The sequence below is a fragment of the Oxyura jamaicensis genome, chromosome 15, assembly GCF_011077185.1.
Source record: "Oxyura jamaicensis isolate SHBP4307 breed ruddy duck chromosome 15, BPBGC_Ojam_1.0, whole genome shotgun sequence".
Classification (NCBI taxonomy): domain Eukaryota; kingdom Metazoa; phylum Chordata; class Aves; order Anseriformes; family Anatidae; genus Oxyura; species Oxyura jamaicensis.
In genome coordinates this window covers 10,963,037-10,985,348 of record NC_048907.1, presented here as the reverse complement: position 1 = coordinate 10,985,348, position 22,312 = coordinate 10,963,037, and the positions used below count along the sequence as shown (strand labels likewise).

The 22,312-nt window shown below is 37.0% G+C and overlaps 1 protein-coding gene across 1 annotated transcript; it reads right to left on the bottom strand.

Moving 5' to 3' along the window:
- Window positions 1–216: 216 nt before the first annotated feature.
- Window positions 217–21,730, bottom strand: DGCR8 (DGCR8 microprocessor complex subunit). Its single transcript, XM_035340934.1, has 14 exons — window positions 21,583–21,730; window positions 15,580–16,589; window positions 14,972–15,134; window positions 13,352–13,494; window positions 12,347–12,629; window positions 10,538–10,735; window positions 9,229–9,330; window positions 8,243–8,341; window positions 6,950–7,032; window positions 5,786–5,886; window positions 5,224–5,330; window positions 4,884–5,011; window positions 4,356–4,469; window positions 217–3,971 (listed from the first exon to the last, which is right to left on the bottom strand). Exons 2-14 carry the CDS (start codon window positions 16,300–16,302, stop codon window positions 3,888–3,890), a joined length of 2,328 nt encoding a protein of 775 aa, XP_035196825.1. The 5' UTR covers window positions 16,303–16,589; window positions 21,583–21,730; the 3' UTR covers window positions 217–3,887.
- Between the last annotated feature and the right edge of the window lie 582 nt (window positions 21,731–22,312).

Genomic DNA, 22,312 nt, shown 5'->3' with positions numbered 1-22,312 from the left:
CTAATAACATGTATTTCAATATATCTACAGGAAGCAAAGGATCAAAGTTCATTTTTCTAAACATGCCTAAGTTATCACAATACTGATCACACTGCAGCATTTTATAATATCAAACTTTATTGCTCAAAACTAATTGTCTGAAAAATACACATGTAGTACTCAAAGACCAAACACATAGGCTTATATGATTGTGCAGAAAAAAAAGCAAGCAGAGGCTCAGTGAAAATGAGGCTTTATAGTTGTACCAATTTAGCACTGGCATCAAGCAACTGCACCCAATACAATTCATAACAGCAACCATTGTTACCTACTTGGGCAATAAGATTGATTTTTTTTTTTCCCACTTTCCCTTCTCAGATACACATCAGAATACTGTAACTGAACATTTTATTTGGTTAAGAACAGCATGGCTTCTTGCACTTCACGTTTCCTCCTGTGGAAAGTTAGGCAGCTATCACTTCCTGAATTTTGCTCTAGAACCAAAGTACAGTCTAGAGAATTAATAAGATACAATCATGCTTTTAAATAATTGGATGTTACAAATGTATTTGTATAAAGCCTAACAGCATCACAGGGAAGTGGAAGTTTACATACAACAATTAATTTTATGCATAATAGTCTTCCCAAATATCTGAGTACCCAACTACTTTGTCAGTTTTGTTTAATAAATATGTAAGAAAAAGCTGAATTACTGGTGTTTAAATAGGTAGCATCTGACTATTCACTGGAAGTCACAGTAAGTTTTCCATCAGTACCATAAAGATTTGAATGCACACTAATTTAACCCTTAAAGTCAATATACCACACTTTTGTCAAAAAGCACATAATAGGCAAAGCACAAACTGTAACTCCCAAAGGATGGAACAGTTCTTAAAAATACGCTCCATCCCTATAAAAATACCCATCCTCCTCTGTATATAGAAGGGATAAAGAACAAATGTCCGTGACAAAAGCAGCAGCTGTTTTTATGCATTCATATAATCAAGATCTAAACCCTTACAGCCGATTACCTAGAAAACACACAAGAGTTACAAGACAAATTTAGGATACATCTTGAATCACACTGTAAGTGTTCATGCAGAAGCTGAAGTTAATGCAATGATCTATCCTCTATCACAGCAGCTCGTGCTTATGTGCAAATGCAAGACTGTTACACTCCAAACAATAGTAAACATTAAAACACAAGAATACTTCACAATGACAATAAACAGCAGTTAAGTTGTTTGTTCCAGCAGTTATTGCGCTATTTTCTGGACATCTCTCCAGTTAAAGGCTGCAGCAAGGTCTAATACCATCTTTTTTGTTTGTTTTTGTTTAGAATGCATAATATATGTTCTAGGCTTTGGTTCACAATGAAATCTCTGGGTGTTTTTATTAAGGGCAATGGTCACATTGTGATTCTGATAGTGGCAGACTGAGGTAATACAACAATCCTCTTAAAAATAATGGAATCAAATTTGTAAGTGAGGCATCTATATATATTCTGCAGGTAATCTGCAAAAACATTGACATTCTGATCTCAGAAAAATAAAGGATCTACAAGGGTGATTTGTCTTTTACAGTGCTGTCCAAGTAAAGTTTTTTTCTGCTGAAAACATAAGCTGAAGTAAACCCTACCTAATGCAGTAATACATTTAGGCATAGAAGATATAAGCCCTGTCTTTATGAAAAAAATAAGAAAACAGAGACAAACAGTAATCACTGCTTGTCACTACTGCACCAATATTATACACTTTTCTTAAAAGATGGAAATTTATTAAAGCTATACTAAATTAAAAAAAAAAAAAGCAGAGGCATTTTTTTGTAGATAGGCCACTTCTTTAAATAATATTTTATGTATAGTCTTCCAAGTCTTCCAACTACCCGTATCCTGCCATAACAGGATTACAACTTGCAGAACTGAAAAGCTAAATACAATAAAGAACTGTGGGTAAATTCATATTTGCAGAGACCTCTGAGCATATCATTCAAATAGAAATGCGTAAGACTCCAGGACTCCCATTTAATCTCAAGCATTATATGCAACATTAGCTTGAAATAAAAATCAAAATCCATGTATTTCCAAATAACAGGTATGATCTTAAAGGAAATGTAGACAATACTGATGCCAATATTGTTAAAATCCAGTAGGCACAAAATTCATTATACTGCAGCACTCTATATGTAACATGGTATTAAACAATAAAATAGTAGTAAAAGAAAATAATAATAATAATAAAAAAAAAACACAACACAAGAACATTCCCTTTCTCCCCTCCCTACCCCAAGCCCCCAGACCACTGTCCAGGTAAGTACCAGGAGCTGCAGCAATTAAAAACTGACCTCTTTCACTCCTACAGGAGTGTAAAATATACCAGTACAACTCTTGGATAAATCATTGAAGCCCTACCACCAGCTTGGTTTTCATTCTTTCATAACAGACAAAGAACACACAAAAATGGTTCTAAGAGAAGACTTACTGCAATCACCCAGTAAACAACACCAAATGAAGAAAAAACCTCAAAGCAGTGCTTTCACTACAGCCAAAACTATTTCTTCTGTGCTTAATATAATAAAGCCTCAGATGACATAGTGAGTACTGCCTGTTTGCTAAGATTGTATTTTATAATAGTTGCATATTTGTGATTTTCCTATTTATCAGTAAAACTTGTTATGGTCTCACTCTACTCATTACTCTATGTCATATTCCAAATCTACATTCTAATTTTCATTGCAGAAGTTACATTTTTCTTCAAAAACTAAAAATGTAATTAAAAAAGTAAAAACAAAGCTTAAAAAAAAAACAAACTAAATTGCTGCAGTTATTTCATATTTCTCATTGTTGTTGTTATTATTCCTAATTTTTTCTTTTCTTTTTTTTATTTTTATTTTATGGTGCAAATTAAGACTTAAGTCAGGTATATTCTGACTCCAATGAAATGAGAAACTTTTTATTGCTGGGAGAAGGGAGTGGAGCATGTTTAAACACCATACTGGCAAAATATTTTCAGACTGCCAACCATGTTCAGTTACATTTTGGCTCTAAGCTTTGAAAACAGTCTTTCAAATTGCAGTTTTCATTTCAATCTAATAAGTAGAGCCTTATTTTTCCCCTTTCAACTGATCTGTAAACTAACATAGGCTCTTTTCAGTTAACATAAATCCCAATAGTTTTGAATATCCAGCCTGTTGCTCTTAACACTACCAGGTATACTTGTTCTTTTCAAGTAGTAAAAAATATCTGCATACTGTGATCTTGAATAACTAAGCCTGGCAGGAGACGAAATAACAGAACAAAACAAAAGAAACAGCATTACTGGCCTAATCCTATGGCATTAGGAACATTGCTCATCATTTTCATGTATTTGTCACCAAAGTGTCTTGTCAGTGCATATTATTATGTGCTGAAATGCAACAAAACTTTTCACAAAAATAGTTTTAGGCATGTTCATACAAGAAGATGTACATATATTTCTTTTATATATACATATATTTGTGTGTGTGTGTGTGTGTGTTTGTGTATATATATATATAGTATCAGCTTTAACCTGTACATAGAAATTCTGAATGTCATCCTTAAAACACATCCATTTCAAACAACATGGATGGTTTTCAAGGAAAAAGTGCTTGCTTGAATTTATCCTGTGTGAACATGCCTGTCCTCTGTGCATTTGCCCAAGTAGAGATCTTTGTGATCAATCCTTTAAACGTACATATCTCAGAGGTATTAAAAAAAGAAAAAAGGAAAAAGTAATATTGCCCTGATGATGCAAAAAGAACAATGCATAACTGAAGCAGCTTGGATTTTAAAAGTTATCTTGCATTCTGCAGCAAACAGATTTTTAAATAGTTGTTGAAAATCTAGTTCCTCCATTTGTGTTATTGCTCCCCACTCGTAAAATTTCTCATTATACATCAACAGTACACAGAGGTTCACTACCAGGCTGAGCCGATTCTACTATTGTCATCTTGGGTTTCTTTCGTGTTTCCTCCTAAAAAAAGACATGAAACAAAGCCCACCACACAATCACATAAACAATATAATAACAAAAAGCACTTTAAAAATGTTGCACAACTTCTGCCAAATTTGCATTAGTCTTTGTGAATAGCTAACTTGTTCTAATGTTAAAAATCATTTTATTGAAGCAAAATTAAGTTGTAAGCCCATCTCAAATAGAGTATTAAAGTATCTCTAAAAGCATCTCTCCAAAAATAATAAAAAACCTTAAAAAAATCAAGTTTTGAGCAACGTTTCTCATATGAGATCTGTAGAAAACAAGCAAAAATTCTAAAAACAAGTGTAAATCTCACCTGTACCATTTATCTTGTTTGTAAATAAGTTTTAAAAAAGAGTAAAAAGAAGAGCTTATACTCACTCTTTCTTGTGCCAATTTTTTCATTTCTTCCTGTAACTTGTTTAGGATGTGCAGATTTGGCTTGTTCTTTTTGGCATACTGCTGAAGCTCTATCACACTTTTATCAGAGGTCTCCTATTCAACAGGACCATAAGCAACAACAGATGAGCTTTTAAGTATATAACCATGTAATAGAAGATTTACCTCTGATATTTGTATTTCTTTAAGCAATAACATAGCTTTACATGAATTACTTACATATTAAATAGGTTATATATTTTCAGTCTAGAAAATATGACATTAACGGAATTGTCATCAATGAAAGCACTCATTTTATGTTCTGGCAATAGCAAGGTATGAGAATCAATTCAGAAGAATTGAGATTTGCTCATCAAATGCACACTGCCTCTACCATGACAGGGAGCAACAGGGTTATGTTGAAATAAGATACCATTGAAGCTTTGCTGTAATTAAAAACAAAATCCACAAATACACAAAAGCAACAGTACAATCACAAGGTAGGTTACAATCAAAGAAAATAATCTTCACCTGTTTAACCATCTTGCTACTCTCTCTACCATACATACGCAAAAGAGAGCCCCAATTTTTCACATGTGGATGCAGCAGTTGAAGGATTTTCTGTGAAGCTAATTGTTTTCCCACTCTTTTATTTTTGCCTGTAAAAATAATCATGAAAATGTGTCATATCAGCACTTTAAGGAATTAGATAAACACTGATGTTTACTTGTGTTACTCAAAACTGAGATACCAGAAAGAGAGTAGAAGAAGCATATAACATGTTAGCTAACTGAACCCATCCCTGCAAAATGGATAAAGGAGAACATGAGAAAAGGAAGATATTGGATGCCATACTAAATACTGTACTTACACCAGCCTCGCACTGTGTGCTTGCCACAAGTCATGACATATTCACTCTTCTGATTTTTACCAGGAATCACTTCAAATTTTATGGATGTGTCACCCATTCCATGGTTTCTTAAGCAGAAACAAAAACCAATATCATAGCTAAGTACAAATACAAATAACTGAACTAGTTACAGTTATCTTTGTCAGTAACTGCTGTGGCATTAGACACAGTAATAACAATTTTTTAAGGTATCAATGAATTGACAGTTATTTCTTAGATCAGTAACTTGAATGAAGAGGCAACCTTGTATAAAGGAGTAACATACATTCACATCTCCCACAATTAAATCCTAGTCTCAGAAGCAAAACCAGCAAATATAAATTCAAGGAAGACGCAGTATTAACCAGTTCAGTCCATATTAGGTATCTCATGGCCAGGTGAGCAAAGTAAGCTTGTTGTGCCAGCCCACAAGTATCCTTAATTCACTAAGGAAAATTGTGGATACCAGCATCCAAGCAAACAATGTGCCCTGACCCAAAGCACTTGTATACAACAGAATTTGTACCTCATGCTGCAGCCTCACCTTTTAAGGCACTCATGGAGAATCTGATATGGAGACAAAAGTCCAGCTTTGCTGGTCAGTTCATATACCCGTGAGTCCTCAATACTGATATGGTTAAAATACTACAAAGGAATTTAAAATGGTTATTGAATTTTTATACACACAAAACTTTAATACTGTTCTAAATCCTCATCTCTCCCATGTAGCTTTCAGTAGAGTAACAGAGTCTGTTTAATAACTATTTTTAAATGCATGGTGGAGATCTTTACCCATATCATTAAGATTACCATACCTAATCATATGTTTGCAGACTTTTTTTTCCTAAATCAACTCCAATTTTACATTAGAAAATCAGTCTTATAATAATTTATTATTATTTTTTAAATCATCCTCCTTCCCTCAGGACAAAGTTATCTTATTTATCTCATTTTGAGATTCTACTTACCAAAATGACGTGGTTTAATAAAAGAAAACATAACAGCTATTAGAAGGTTTTGTTTTCCATTTTTTTTTTTTTTTTTTTTTTTTTTTCCTGTATAGCCTGCTTTTTAAAATAAGAACATTCCTTTCAGGCTTATCACTGCTTTTTCCTTTACTGTTGGTCTACAGTATGCTGAATTGAAGGTTAATGTATCACAGATGAACTAGCTATTTAATACATCCAATAGCTGAAAACACAGCACACACTGTCCACTTCAAGAAACTATTCCTTTGAATTTTCTCAAATGTCAGAAATACGAGCTGTCTGATCTAGCAGTAAGAGCTTTCACAGCTAAATGAAGACGTTTCAGAAGCCATGGCACATTTAGATCTTATTTGGTCTTCTAAGATGATCACACAAAACCAGAGAGCATGTAGCTCTGAAATTTTCAAAGCCGTAATTCAGGAAGCCAGAATAGTACAGGCCATCTAGGGTCCTGGAACATTTCAGGTCTTCAGCAAGTGATCTCATATTTCAACAAGGGGCTAGCTCTCTTCATCAAAACAAATTTTCTGGTCACCTCCCATAGTAAAAATGTATTTTCACTGTCATAGGTCTTGTCATAAATAAAGAATTTCACATTTTGATCTGACTGAAAAAGCAAAGTTACAGATTTTCACCAAAGTTTCTCTCACTGAAGGTGTAATGTTTTTAAAAACAGAGATTCCAAAAACCACATCCATCAGGCAAGAAGAGGTCAGTACCTCAAGTTCTTCACTGTCTTTGGGCTTCTCCTCAGAGGTCTGTTTAACGAAGTCAGGAATAAGGATTTCCAGTGTAGCTCGAGCTGCAGAAAGTGATTTAATGTCTCAATTAACTCTATTTGAAACGATTGTAAACAACAGCAGCAGAATGGAACACTCTTTAAGCAAGCCTCACATCTCTCCTAGAAATCACCACCTATCTTACAAAAAAACTTAACAGGTAAAATGAGAAACTTCTTACCACAACAAGTATATTCACTTGAACAACTAAATTGTTTTTTATTAAAAAGTGTAAGTTGATAATGAAAATCTTACAACTATTAATCCTAATCCTATTAAACCTAAGAAAAAAGTGCTTTTTGAAAATGCATGAAAAAAGGGGGGAAAAAGTCTCTGTCAGATCAAGTGATGTGTCCTTGGGAACAAAAATTAAAGGCATGTTAGCACCCCAGAGTTGTTAAAGCAGGATCCTATGATTGTACCACTAGAGCACTCAGAATTTGCCTAAATTATCACAATGAAATTTCTTTTTTCATGCACAAAAAGTTGTGTGCTGTATTTTGATGTTTTAGCTATGTTGACAAATTTCACAAAAGCTCCAAGTACCACACACATATTATAGACCTCTAAATTTTAGGAAGTTATTTTTTCTTGAACTCTGTGCTAAACACATTCCAGTCTGGAGATCAGGAAGAAGTTCTAATGTGCAAGACACACGCTCATCTAGGTATTCATTATATACATATTAATTACAGAATTAAATGGTTAGAACTGTGACTAATTAGATTTAAACCATTAATGGAAAGAATTACTTGGAAATCAGTATAAATAACATTTCAGTGCAATTGCTTTATTATCAGAAAGAGGTCCAAACCAACCAACCACTTGAAGTTTTTTTGTTTGTTTTTTGTTCTTAAAGGAGAGCAAAGACTTAAAATTTGCTAAAAATCCATAAGCTAAGTGTTTGTATAGCAGACAATAGTATAAGGAAAGCACATAATTATTGGCCTCATAATTGGAAACAGATATGATTACAGCTAATCAGTATATCAGTAGTTTATACATAAATTAACTTCTGAAGATTCTCCATGGTTTTCTCTCCCAGTGAATTGTTGAACCTTGGAATGGCAGAAGTCTCTACAACAGTATTTCTTTTAATATGAAGACATGAACGGACACATAGCTGTTAACAAAATTACTCCTACTTACTATTGCAAATATGTCACCTTCAAAGCAGAAATGAAAACAGATAAACAATTCACCAGTTGGTATTAAGAAAGAAAAGTATATTACCAGCTTTATTCTTGGCAAGTTTTTTGCTGCTGGCAGTTCCTGCCCCGTAAGTTACTCCATCAATAATCACCGAGGCTCCAAAAGGCTCACTTGGGTTCTCTGAAAATGGAGGAGGAGAGAAAAAGAAAGCTTTTCAGGAGTCTCAATGCAAAGACAGTCCTGAACATGAAATATCACCACTGTCAAGATTTGTTTTCTTTCATTTCAATTGGGAGGAATATTGTTTACTCTTCAGAACAACTGAAGCATATAAAAACCTAAGAGTTTCTGTGTAACAGAGACCTACCACCACGTACATCGTTCTTCCAAATGAGGAAGTTCTATGTTTTAAGAGATCATTTAAAATCTGCCAGAATTTAAATGTTAATTCCAAAGTTTTTTTTTTTATTTTTTTGCACCACTAGCACAGCGTAAATGCAAGAGCTACACATTATGGTATTAAAAACTCAAATACATTATGTAACACAAGAAAAATGTAACTGAAAAATTATAGCTTCCACTCTAAACTAAGGCAGCTGACTTTATTTCTTGGATACAAATATATAAGTCCTCTTAAATATTTAACATCAATTTATACATATACAAGTTTCTTAGGATGACTGGATTTATTATGAACCTCCATGGCATAACAATAACCATAACATACAATATCATGTACTTTTTTTTTTTTTTTTAACTCTACATATCTAAAATAAAGTTTAGATGCAAGTAAGTTACTCCAATCCAGAATCGCTTAGTCATATTTTTTTAAGAAAAACCCCATACACATATTTTAAAATATAAAAGGCCCATATCCATGTTTGAGATATACAGAAAGCGTTTCCTAGCTAGAATTTGGCTCACTGTAGACTTTCAAGACACTCCCAAGGAAAGCTGTCCCTTGATTATTTTTTTTTTTTTTTTTTTTTTTTTTTTACTATTAAGATATCCAAGCATGAGAGAAGCTTTTCAAAACAGCATTGTGGTCAATAAAAACTTAGACTTACCACATTCAAAGAAATTGTAAACAGGGCGAACCTTTAGGACTCGTTGCATATATTCATGCAGTATGCAAACTTCAGACTTCCCATTGGGATTAATGACAAATTCTACAAAAAAAGAGGGGGGGAGGAGAACAACAATTAGTTTCAGTCCTTAAAAGAAAATTACTACTACAAACTAATAAATAATTAGCAAACTGCAAGGGAGAAATGCTTGCTCATTTCCCTACATACACGTATCACCTTGAAGTATGTACACTGGAAATGACAAGTATTCAGCAAACTCATTTTTAAGGTAGTATTTTAAATGAGCTAATCTATATTTTAATGTACCGCATGCAACACTAGCATTACATGGTCAGCAATGTGGGGTTTTTGTTTGTTTGTTTTTTAAAATAGTCCATATAGCAATATTTTATAGGACTTTTAACAACCATTGGTAACTTAAATCTTTCAAGGGAAAAAAATCACTGACTTCAGACCATGTAAGTAAATGCTGACAATTAATATGTACAATAGAAGTTAGAAAAATTCTTACAATTCTCTTTTGCAGCCATCATAGAATTAAAATGAGTTTTAAGAAAACCTGTAATAAATAGTATGCATTACGTTCCATGTTTAAAAACACAAAGAAGAGTTCTCACCTTTTAGCTCAAGCTTAATTTTTGTTGACAAAACACTTGAATTTTACAAAATTTTCCTTACTCAACAGTTTAGAAAAAATAATTACACTAGATCATCCTCTAAGTACTACTTTTATACTGGACATTTTTTTCCCACCATGGGAAAACATAATATAAATAGTATTATATAAATATATATTGATATGTAGAAGCTATATTTTTAAAAAATAATAGTTAACAAAAATAATAATAATAATAAAAAAAATCAAGCAACTCTCAATGAATAATCACAGATTAAATTTCAACTGCATCTCCCTGTAACAGGGAATGGTCAATTTTTATTTTATAGGTTTTAATTTGAAACAATCTGACACTTGTAACCAGTCCCTGATATGGGACTGATTAGAACTGGTACAGAGCTGAAAAGACAGCAGCAACCAGAGATTGGGTAGGATGGTATTCAACAACCATCAATATTAACAAATAGCTGAAGTTAGTAATCAGTTACCAGGACTGAAGCCTTAAATAAAAATTTTGATAGCATTTTTCCTTTAGTTTTTTATATGATGGATCCAAGAATGCAAAATTCTGAAACAAGAAACAAATAAATTCGTTACAGATTTTTTTTTCTCCGGTCAAGCTTGGAACTGCCTTTAACATCGAACATTTGAACTCTAGGTAGATTAACTAACCTTTCTTTGTAGGTGCATCTTGCACAGACAAGGTAATGAGTTTCTGATTGGCAGGCAGAATAGGGCGCTCAGATTCTGCCTGCTTCCGCTTCATTTCACGATTGAATTGCCGTCTCTCAGCCCAGGTTCTGAATTTTTTTACGGTAACTTGTTCAAAGTCAAAACGTTTCTCAAGATAGTGCCTAAAATCTTCCAGATCTAAGAAACACAAGCAAGTTACTCTCTATACTTGACCACTGAGCAAGGAATAAATTCACTATTTCCACTGTTTTAAACACAGAATTATTGGTTTTAGTCTAGAAGCAAAAATATTAGCTTTAGTTCACAAAGTTAAGGTACTATTTTCACTAACAAAGCTAACAACAAGTTCCCTCACTACTGTATCAAATGCACAATCTTTGTGCAAACTGGAAAGCAAACAAAAAAAAACACTTTTTTCTGTCACCAGAACATTTTCCCCATGTAATACCCGGCATATTGTCCAACAAAATACTGCTAGTAGTTCTACTCCATCACTTATCCACCTTCTCATGATCTGAAGCAAGGTATCCACTAAGTAACAGTAGTTTGCTACTAGCCTCAGTTTCCTGAAGCCAAAACTGACTATGAGCCAATGCTGCCTATTTATTAAACTGTGTGAATCATGGAATGCTATATAATGATGCTCCATGAGCTCCAGGAATATTGTGCTGGCTTCTAAATGAAACTTAACACATTAATTTTTATGTAAAGAGGACTAAAAGACAACCCCCATTGGAGTGTAACTACTACTCCTTTCTAGGACATTTCTGCAGATCTAATCAGCAAAAATAAGATGAGTAGCATTCCAAGATGTTAGTGAACAAAAAAAAGCTGCTGACATTGTCTCCTTCCACAAGGAATTCCAAATGCAAGTTACGCTTATATTTGACCACTCATATTTGCAGTAATATAGTACAGATCCTATTTCAGATAGGATAGGGAGAGGTAAGTGCATGCTCACTGGTTTTAATTTTGCTACTAGGTATTGATGATTTATTAGACTTCTAAAATCTTTTGACATGGTTTTTGGAATCAAGAGGACATATGTAATGCCATGTTTTGTGTTTCTGAATACAAACACATTCCATACCAGTATTGTAAGCAGCACTAATTGACGTGGGTGGTATTTTCAGGTACATAGTTGTGGTAAATGGCACACAAGCTTTCTGTCCAAGTTCCTCTCTAAGTTTGGCAGTGAAGGTAGCATGAATTCTTCAGACAGTTTTTTGAATAAAACTGTATTAGACTTGCATAAGTAACATACTGAAGCATCAAAGCTCTTGTCTGAATGCAACTGTATTTCTGTAACTTATTCTGGGCAAACAAGCAAAACATATCATTTATCTTAAAAGATTATATTGAGAAAAGATAAAACTCAGCCAATGCAAACACTGTATAGAAAAGCTACTTACTGCAAGACACAAACATACTTGACAGCACTAATTTATACGTACAGATTGATGTAATTTATTCTTAGACTGAGATACAAATTTACAGGTCTGAATCACCCAAATTTTCCATGGTATTGTGTAAAACTTGCATACAGACTCTCAGAAGTCTTCAGCAGAAATTCCCAGCATGTATTTCCCCTTACTACAATCAAAATTGATTTATAAAACTGGATCTACTTTTCTAAATCTCTGTATAAGAAAAAACGATGGGAAGACAACTTACCACTTGCTCACAGGTAAGATATTATTCCGTTCTCAAGTTAGGAATAAAGCCCAAGCGTCCCAAATGCCATTACCCCAACACCAGCCCAGAAAAGAGTCCACTTCCCATACATACCTACAGATTCATCTTTACACACTTCAACTTTGGCCTTAACTTGTCCCAAGGCTCCTTGAGCTGCATCTCCCCCCGAGGGGTCTTTGTCATCTAAAGGCCCAGAATCAGCAGCAGTGGAATCTGGTTCTTCTGTTTGGCAGTCCAGTTCTGAAGATTTATCTATGTGCTTTATGGGTGATACTTCCCCATTTGGGGTTATGTCATTATTTTGTTCCCTTTCCTCATTTTCCTTCATTTTTTTATAATGCAAGCAGGGAATGCTACTAAGGGGAGGATCATGTTTCTGCAAATGTAAAATAACACAGGTTTCAGTACCTCAGGACAATCAAAAGCAAAGCCAAAACTCAAAACCAAAAAACGCAATCAAGATGAAAGCTAATTTTAGTTAGTCTAAGCTGAAGCTGCTCTTTAGTTAGCAATCTTATCCTAGGCAAGACCGCAGCATGCTCGTAACTGTGGTTTCTTGGCACTGTGAAACACTGATAGTAACCTTCAAAGTGAGTTTCCCATTTTAAGTCCAAACTATGTTCTGCTCAGGTACAAGCAAATACTACATACTTTCATAAAATCCATTGACCTTTCTTGGGGTTTAAGTCTATGATATTAAACCAACTCTCTGCAGATTCCTTTGGTGTATGAACATCAGATGCCTACTTCTGTACAGATGGACCATGGAACACATCTCAGGTTTATTTTCTGGCTACAAATAAACAATCTGAACATATTTCATAGTGGAATAAAAACAACATTTTGCAGCCATATCCTAGAACGAAGATGGCACAAAATAAGATCATCTCATTCACTTTAACTGCCCAAACTCATTGCAAAAAATGGAAAAACAAACCACTGTAAGGAAGATCATAGTTTAGAAACAGAGTTTATTTTTGAAGTACCATAATTCTCACTCTGGAAGCAAGCCTGCCAAAGCAGAAAAAATATTCAACTGTTTACAAGAACACGCCTCGTTTTTAAAGTCTTGGTACATAAGTAATTGACAGTTCTTACCCTTATGCTTCCTGTTCCCAAGAAGTAAGGTCTAGACCAGGTGACAACTCTAGATTCTCTGTGCAGATATACAGGAATGCCTGAGTTATGGAATGTCATGATCCATCCATCTGGCAAAGGTTCTGTAGGAGGGCGGCCACGACCTTCAAAGCAAAGAATAGCTTTAGACTTGAATAGACAGCTTAGAAGAACAGAAAAACAAGCAAGGTTTTCCTTTTTATTGCTTTCTCCATCTCAAAGCATAAAACAACACTGAAACAAGACTAAAAAAGTTTTGTAGAAAGATTTTCTTTTGCTTTAATAAGAAGGCATATGCTTCTAGCCCATGTTAAATCCTGCCAAATTCCACATTCCATTATATTTTCAAATGAAAAGCAGTAGTAGCACTGATTTTTACAGGCTCGTTTGTTCATTTCACCGGTGAACTTCCACCTCAGTCTGTGTCAACATATCAACACAAGCACCAATATATTCAGTGGAAAAGTTGCACTTGCTTTTGAAACATCTTCTTTGTTATCTTCTACCTTTCTCAAACACTCAAGGGATAGGTGGTTGACTCCTATTTCACCCTTTCAATACTCTATTTCAATGCAGCTTTTTCTTTGATAGCTGCAGAGAGCTATTTAAAAATCAGTTTGAAATTAAAAATGGTGTTTTTTAAAAATATTTTTAACATAAGTACAATACCAGCAGAATGAAATCTTCAAGCCTATATACTTAAATATCTTAGCTATCAAAAATATTACTTTTTACACAAAACATGACTGAAATTAAGAGTACAGGAAGCCAATAGGAGGACCCATACAGCAAAAAAAAATAAAATAATAATAATACTGCAATAAAATGCTTATGCTCACATTCAAGGGAATATACAGTTTTACTCATTTTACTCCAGAAATTAAGAATGGTCTCACTCCCTTCTACATCAGAAATCACGAGAACAGACTCCTCTTAACAGAGCTTCCTGGCAATCCTGTATTAATATAAAGCTTTGGAGGGAAGAACCATTTGGTTTCTTATTTCAGAATACAGTGAAGCTGTAACACACTCCCCAGAGAGCAGGTTCAAAGCTTAATTCTAATTCTGACTATTTTCAGGTACATTGTTCTGGATTGATTTGTATTCTCAGCTCTTTTCTGTTACTAAGTTTCTAACACATGATGAACCTTGAAAAACTTAACTCACTGACTTTTGTAATAGTTCTAATCAGTACTGCATGCGTGAAGACTTCACATACAACAATTTCAGCAACAGAAATTATCTAACTGAAGTAGGAAGAATTCCACAACCAGTTCCCACCTATTTCAGAGAGAAAAAACAGACCCTTGTTCACCTCCTCAGTACTGAGTTAACATTCTTCCTAGTTTTCCACCCATCCATGCACCAAAACACATTCTTATTACATGTGACATATGAAGATAAGAAGTACCCTGAAACATCAGCCTTACTCTATAGGAATATGAAAATCACATCCTATAGTAAGAAGCCTTCAAACAATAAAACTGGGTAACATATCCAATATTTGACCAGAATTTCTATCCTCAACTTTGCTTGTGTATTTTTGTTCTGCATACATAAGCCTCATGAAGATTTACAGATATTTAAAGAATATTAACTTACTTTTAAGTACAGTTTTGATTTTGGTCATCATTGGCTGCACACTTGTTTCTCCATCAGACTGGTGATCGCTTTCACCACCATATTTCTCGTTTTCTAGTCTCCTTGTTTTGGGTGCGCGAAGACCCTCTTCCAGTAGAGCATCCACATCATTATCAAAGTCATCCTGAAAGAAATGTCATCAGATACTGTCCTCCTGCGGCCTACTAACTTCCCTTTCCCCTTGGAAAGAAAAGGTATACGTTATCTCTACGTAATTCCATACAGAGAGAAACTAGACATTTCCAATGATCCCAGTAAAGACTGAAAAACAAGAAAATAAGTTTTCATAAGTGAGCATTAGCATTTTTCAGAATAAAGTGATCTGCAATTGCATAAGAAGCCTTTTTAATGTTATTTTAAAACAACATTATAGAAGACACCACACAACTCAAAAATTTTATCAAGATAATTTTAAAAAGTTTTAGCAAAGTTCTGTTCTTTGAGAATTTTGCATTTTTACTCAAGAAGTACATATTTTTAGAAGAGGACATCTCCAGTGAACATCTTTGCATGTATTTTTCTAGCTACCTGGAACCCTCTTGCCCATCAAAAAATGTGTATTTACTTACCTCATATGAGTAATTCAAGGTTTCTTCATCCACTTTATCCCTTTGAACGATTGCTTTAGATGTGAACCCTCCGCCTTCTTCATCTATTTCCATCAAGTTGTCCGTAAAATCTTCTAGCTCATCCAGAACTGCATATTCTACTCTCTTTTCCTGATCAACATCATTTTCATCATCCTTCTTGTCGTCATTTTCACCCCCTATTCCTACAGCTTTCCCGTTACTACCACCAAAAGGACAAACATGCAAATCCCCATTGACATTATTAATACCAAAATCTGCATCTGCCTTATAATCCTGCTCAATTCCAGTGTAAAGAACTTTCCTATCTTTGCTTTTGCAGCTTTCTGTAAAGCTAACACTAATCTTTACATCTTTAAGCAACTTAAGATCTGGGGTGAACTTTCGAACTGAAGGTGCATGACGAGCAGTTCTTGGGCTTTGGTCACTATTGTTAGGGTCTATTATAAGACGACTTTTGTAGCAAGCAGATCCCTTTGTGAGAAGCTGAGTTCTGCAGATACTGTGCGTGTCCCCAGCAGGGGTATCTGACTGTCCATCACCACCAGAGCCAACGTCCATTACCTCTGCGTCACTGGACGTTTGCAGGGGAGGTGGTGGAGGCTGTTCGTTAGGCGGCAGAGGTGGGGGACAAGTGTGATTCTCCACATTCATTTCTCTTGCAGGTTCTTTAGGGAGGGGTGGTACATTTTCATATTTCTCCATTTTTAAAACTGCAAAACTACTGTTTAAAAAAGAAACAATGCTTTAAATAAATGTTTATATCTATATTCCTAACATGCATAAGTCCATCAAGATTGGTTTATCATGTTCTATTCAATATGCAACACTGATGATTCAGTTAAGCTGACTACATTGTTCTTTTCATTAATGTAGACAGCTTTCAGAATCACTGTCTCAATTATTGGAAATCACAATGCATTCAGCTTAAATAGCTGAAGACTAAGACTGCATCTTCACTGGACAAACAGGTCTCCCTTTCTTCTTTCAACCTACAAGAAGAAAAAAAAAGATATTTGTTACAAAAACAAAATGGAAACATTATCCCAGCCAAAAAAAGAAAAGCAACTCCTTCCCGTATTAATTTCAAGTAGAAAAAAAGTAACATTTTCCAGTGGAAAAAAAAGCAGGATATCTTGATCCCATTCTGAATGAGGCTGACATTAGGTTGTTTTTACAATTTACAACTTTTTGATCTGCACAAGAATTTGCTAACACAGAGTTGCCTGTATAAACTGTCAACCATCTCTGCTTGTTTAACAAGTGGGGCATTAAACACTGCTTTTGCAGGGGCCAGACTAAAAACCACGTTTTAAATAATGGGAGAGTTCCCCTAAATAACCTGGTATTCAAGCCATACTTACCCACAGAGGAGAAAGGATAATTAACTTATACTTTAAGACAACCTGAAAAACTGACAAGCTTTTAACGTCTATGGTCTTACAAGATACATGGTTTTTTTGAAGCTTTAAGGTGTTTTTAAAGCTTGCTTGAAGCAACAGAGTATCTCCTAATTTATTAAAAGTTCATGCAAAAATGATGAGGAGATATTAAGCTTTTCATCCTATATTCCATACTGTTTATGGGAGCATGTATTTGTTACGTCTGATGAATTTAGGCCTAGATACAGTGTTAAAATACGAATTCTGCACGGCATCTAGCAGCCAATGTAATTGTAATTCATCCTGGCAAAGACATTCAATTGTTTTAGGTTAATTGCATGTTTGTTTGTTTTTTTCTTTTTTTTTTTTTTTTCTCCTCTCCATTAAGTGGGCTCTTTTTAAAATGGTTATGATGGATTCTTCAGTTAAAATTTAGTCATCTGTGCAGGACTATAAGAACATGAGAAAAGGAAGAGGACATTTCATTATTATTTCTTACCTGATATTTTGGTTTCTCCAAGTCCCCCTGAGCCAACCCAAACTGGGCTTAAATCTTCCTACCAGCTAGAAATAAACTAGTGCTGCTCTGCCTAAGACAACCATCTGAAACTGCTCCGATCAAACCATTTCCAGGTAGCAGAGACATTCTACCCATTCTAGGGTCATCGTGTAACATTCAAAAGCAACTGGGCAGAACGCCTGGGTTGTCATGAGGGACTTAGAAAAGCCAAATACAATTCTCTAGCATATCTCTACACCAATCCAGAAGGAACAAATTTCAACAGCAAAGTTCCAACACCAACTGGAGCAAGGCAGGAAGCTGGGTATCAATGGTTATGATAGGTTTGATTCTAATTCAACAGCATACAGAAATCTAGCTGGAAGAAAGCAAAGCATACACCAGCTCATACTCTTATTTTACTGATTTGGCAATAGAAGAGTTTTGCTGGGGCAGCAGAGTTGTTGGGGGGGAGGGAGGCATAATATACTCAAAATTGTGATACATGTACAACATTGAGCTTGACATGCATTGTAGACTTACTAAGGAAGAAGACTCCATCTTGATAAAAGCTATAAGCCCATCTTCTCCGATATCAAGATACTACCTTCCAGAATGAAAACAGCTCACTCACCAGTAAGAAAAGCATTCTATGAATTTAAAATCATTCCATCCTGTGGTGATTGTATGATTGTCTTTTAGAAGTGACCAATTCTTTATTTCAAAAGGTTCTGAAACACCTCATGTTGCACAGAATACCTCCAGAAATATATTTATCTTTGCTAATAGCTTTCTTCATCCTCAAATTAAAAATAAATAAATAAATAAAAACGGGAAAGGATAAATTCTTAGGTTTTCTCTGTAATAACCCATTAGTGTCTTCACTGTTAACTCTGAATAGAGAGTCAAATATCACAGTACAAGTTCAGCAAACCCTAGAAACTCAATACCTAAGAAAGCTTAAAAATTTTTGAAGATACTTGAGAGGAGTAAGCTGAAATAATATACACAAATGAAATCTTAAAGCTGGTGTTCTAGAATCTGACGGAGCTCCCTTCCCACATGATCAATGAGCTACCTTGTCCAACCAGAAAAACTATTTATGACCAGTCATAAGACAGGATCATACATACAGTTTGCCCATCCCTGATATACATCCTACTCCTACTGTAAAGTGTTTTGACACCACCAATGTCAAAACACGAGAAAATTATTTTTACCTACCTAGCTTGCTTTGGCAGTCCTCTCCCACTGCACCTCTGCTCTGTGCAGAAAAGGTGCCTTGTTATTATGTTCAAGCACTATTCACAATGCCATTCTGATCGCCTTTCCCTTCTTGTTGGCCTTGAAGCAATGAAGAGCACACCGAATCACTGCCAGGGATTGTCTACCAGTCAGCACACACACTGTGGCCAGTAGTACTAGATCAAGATGGGTTTCAAATAGCGTTTGTATTCCTGGCCATAAACCTGCTGCATCCCTAGGGTAAGGTAACAGAGTCTGGCAGCTCTACAGTTACAACAGGTTACAATACCTTCCTATAACCTGAAAACAACAACAAAACAAAACAACAACAACAAAAAAGCAAACAGGAAGAAGCAGAGTAAGACAGGTCTAATTCCCATCTACTTTCTTGCAAACTTATACTTACAATATGCCTTTTATATTAGGGACTGAAAAAAAAAACACACCAAACCAAACCAGCCAACACCAGTAAGGGTTTTCCCTTAGATATCAGGTGTTTTAAATGAAAGTGGAAAGGGAGTAAAACACAAAAGGATGAGTTATATGAGCCTGAAGGTTAGAAACAGCCAAGTGGACCTCAGATAAGGCAACCAACCAACCAACTCTGAGCACACTAGGTTACATAGCACTAGAACACCACAAAATAGCTCACCTATTGCCATGCTTAATTAACTTGCTCTGAAAAACCACATATTATTCTCCAAGGCTCTACCACATGCCATCAACTGTTTCCATAAGAAATCCTAAAGAAGATATGGGACGTTACGGCCAGCTGCACCAGCTGGCACAAAACACTGAAGCTGCTCTGGATGAACTGCAGGAAACATGAACGCACAGCTGATGTTCTGCAGATCACCAATAAATGGAAATTTCACTTTTTGATTACCTTACTTTTTATTTTCCTACATCATTTGAAAAGGTTTTATAGCAAAACCAAACTCAAGGACATAGATGCATGGTCAATGTTTAAATGTTACAAAGCAAGGTGCTTAAGTCCCAGCAAAAGCAGTATGCTGGAAATATTTGTTGTGGCTTGGCTGTGTTATAGTTGTTCTTCAAAAGCAGAAAGAAAAAAATAAAACCAGCCAACTTCTATGTTTAATAAGTACCATGCCTGTTCTCTCAATCAATACAGACTGATCATAACAAAAAGTGCACAGGAAAAAGGGTATCTCTGTTTTCAAAGAGAAAAACAGAATGTTAACATTTGTAACCAGCACTGCCCAAACTGGGAGGAAGTCCCTGCCCAGAACAGCACAGCAGCAGTCTTGTAAGCAGCTTCAACAAAGAACACATGAATACCTGCAGCTGCTACCAGAACAAGGAACAGTGTATCACATTTTCTCTTCAAGAAGCAATTTTCCAAAGAAACTGGTTTCACTGTCAGAAACTGCTCACTTTACATATAACGGACCCCAAAAAGAAGACTGGCTCTGAGTGAACCCTCCTGATTTGCCACCCAAATATAAAAGCTTCATCCTCACCCTCTGGCTCCAAATGGCAAGCCTGCAGAGCACAAGTTATAAGGCAATGACCACACTTAAAGATCTGCTCAGCTTTAACCTTTCCTAAAGTAATTCCTCACTCATAATCACCTTTTTTACATTATCTGTATCTTTTGTTATACAAACAGCCAAAAATAAGTTGAATCTTATTAATTATGAACTGATACAGAAAAACAAAGTCAGGAAACTGAACTCTTTATTTTCAGCAAACCAGCACAGGAAGTCTCAAAATGAAAATATTCAGTAAGCTACTGCTACATGTAAGAAGTCATCTCTTCCTACTTATCAACTTCAGCACAGAAAAATTCTGAAGGAAACAGCCATTTCGTGTAAGTCATCAATGTAATTTAAGAAAAGTCAGTCTAGTGGCCAGTCATAACAATTGATGGCAAATACGGACAAGACTAAAGAACTTCTGCAGTTCAACCCATTTTCGAACAAGCAGAGCACACAGGTTGGGAAAGGCACTATCAGAAACGGCACAGCAATTGCTCCTTTGATAGCTTAACACATTTTCTGGCAGAGCTTAGATGGTTTCAATTAACTGTGTGAAACAGGAAAGAGTTTTTAAAAAGTCTGCACCTCAGGGCTTAGTAAGAAGGGAAAAAAACATTCATGTTATGAATGGCTTTAGCTGTAAAGAACAACATACAGGAACTAAAATCCCCCCTCGCTTTCTAAAAAAGCCAAGTAGTCCTGGCAATCAAAAGCTGCCCAGAAGAATCAGTGTGCTCTCTCCTCACCCAGAATTAAAAATAGGATCACCTTAATTATCTCAGCAGCACGGGGAGGAGCACCGCTCACAGACCAGAAGTTAACGGCCCACCCCACCGCCCGTAGCGCCGAGCGGGCTCACCCCGCGCCCCCCCGCCCCGTTCGGCGGGGCGCAATCCCCGCACGCCGGGGGGGGGGGCGGCCCCTCCGCAGCCGGCCGGGCCGCGCGGCTCGGCAGAGGCCTGGTGAGGCTGGGGCGGGAAGGAAAGAGCAAGAGCAGAGGAGAAACGTTCGGCTTTCGGTTGGAAGGGAGGGAGAAGAAAAGGAAGGGAGGGAGAGAGGAAAGTTAGTTGAGCGGACGGAGCCTTGCAGAGGCCGCCCGAGGTGGTTGAGGGAAGGCCACCGCCGCGCCGCCCCGCACGCAGCACCGGCCGCGGAGCGCCCCGCGGGGGCACAACGCCGCTCGCTGCAGTCCCGGCGCCTCAGGAGCGCGGTGGAGGCGGCCAAGCCGGCGGCCGGCCCGGAGGGAAGGCGGGCAGGAAGCGAAGGAGCGCCTCAGGTGCCACCCGCCCGCGGAGAGCGCCCCCGGCGGGCCCCGCGGCCTGGGGCCAGAGGGATCCCGCCCGCGGCCCGCACCCACCTGGGCCATGCCCGCCGCCCCCGCTCTGGGCCGGGCTGAGGGGAAGGGGGGGGAAGCCGAGCGCGGCCGCCTCACGGAAGCCGCCCCCCGCACCGCGCCGTCGCCGCCGCCATCTTTAAACGCCTGCTCCCAGCGGCTCCGCTCCGCGCAGGCGGGACTCGGCGCTCCGCAAGCCAATCGCATTGCCGCCCTCATGCGTGACGGATTTGAAATGGGAGCACCCATTGGGGGATCGCCGGGCACGTTAAGTAGGTCTGCCAATAGCGAGGTGAAGGACATACGCCCTCACGGTATTAGACCAATGGGAGGGAGGCGGGGGCGGGCCCGAGGCGGCGGGCGGGTTCCTTTGTCCGGGCCCGGGAAGGGCCGGCCAGAGGGTGTGACAGGGCGCGAGAAGCGGCCCCGGCCCGGGCCCGGGCCCTCGGCGCTGCCCTCGGTTTAAATTGGGGGAGGTCCTTGTGAAGGGCCCTAGGTCTGATCCTCCATAGGTTGATAAGAGAACACTTTCCAACCTTCCCACACGCCCATGCTCAGAAATACAGAGCTACACTAACTCCTTTATACACTTACAGTTAAGACCAATATCACAGGCAAAATACCAAATATCACAAGATATTAGCATTAAATTATAAGTGGTCGTTTGCTTCCATATACGATTTTAGGGCATAAGAATCTTTTTCTGCTACTATTTCACTCATGTCTTCGATTTTAAAACATCACTATATGTTAT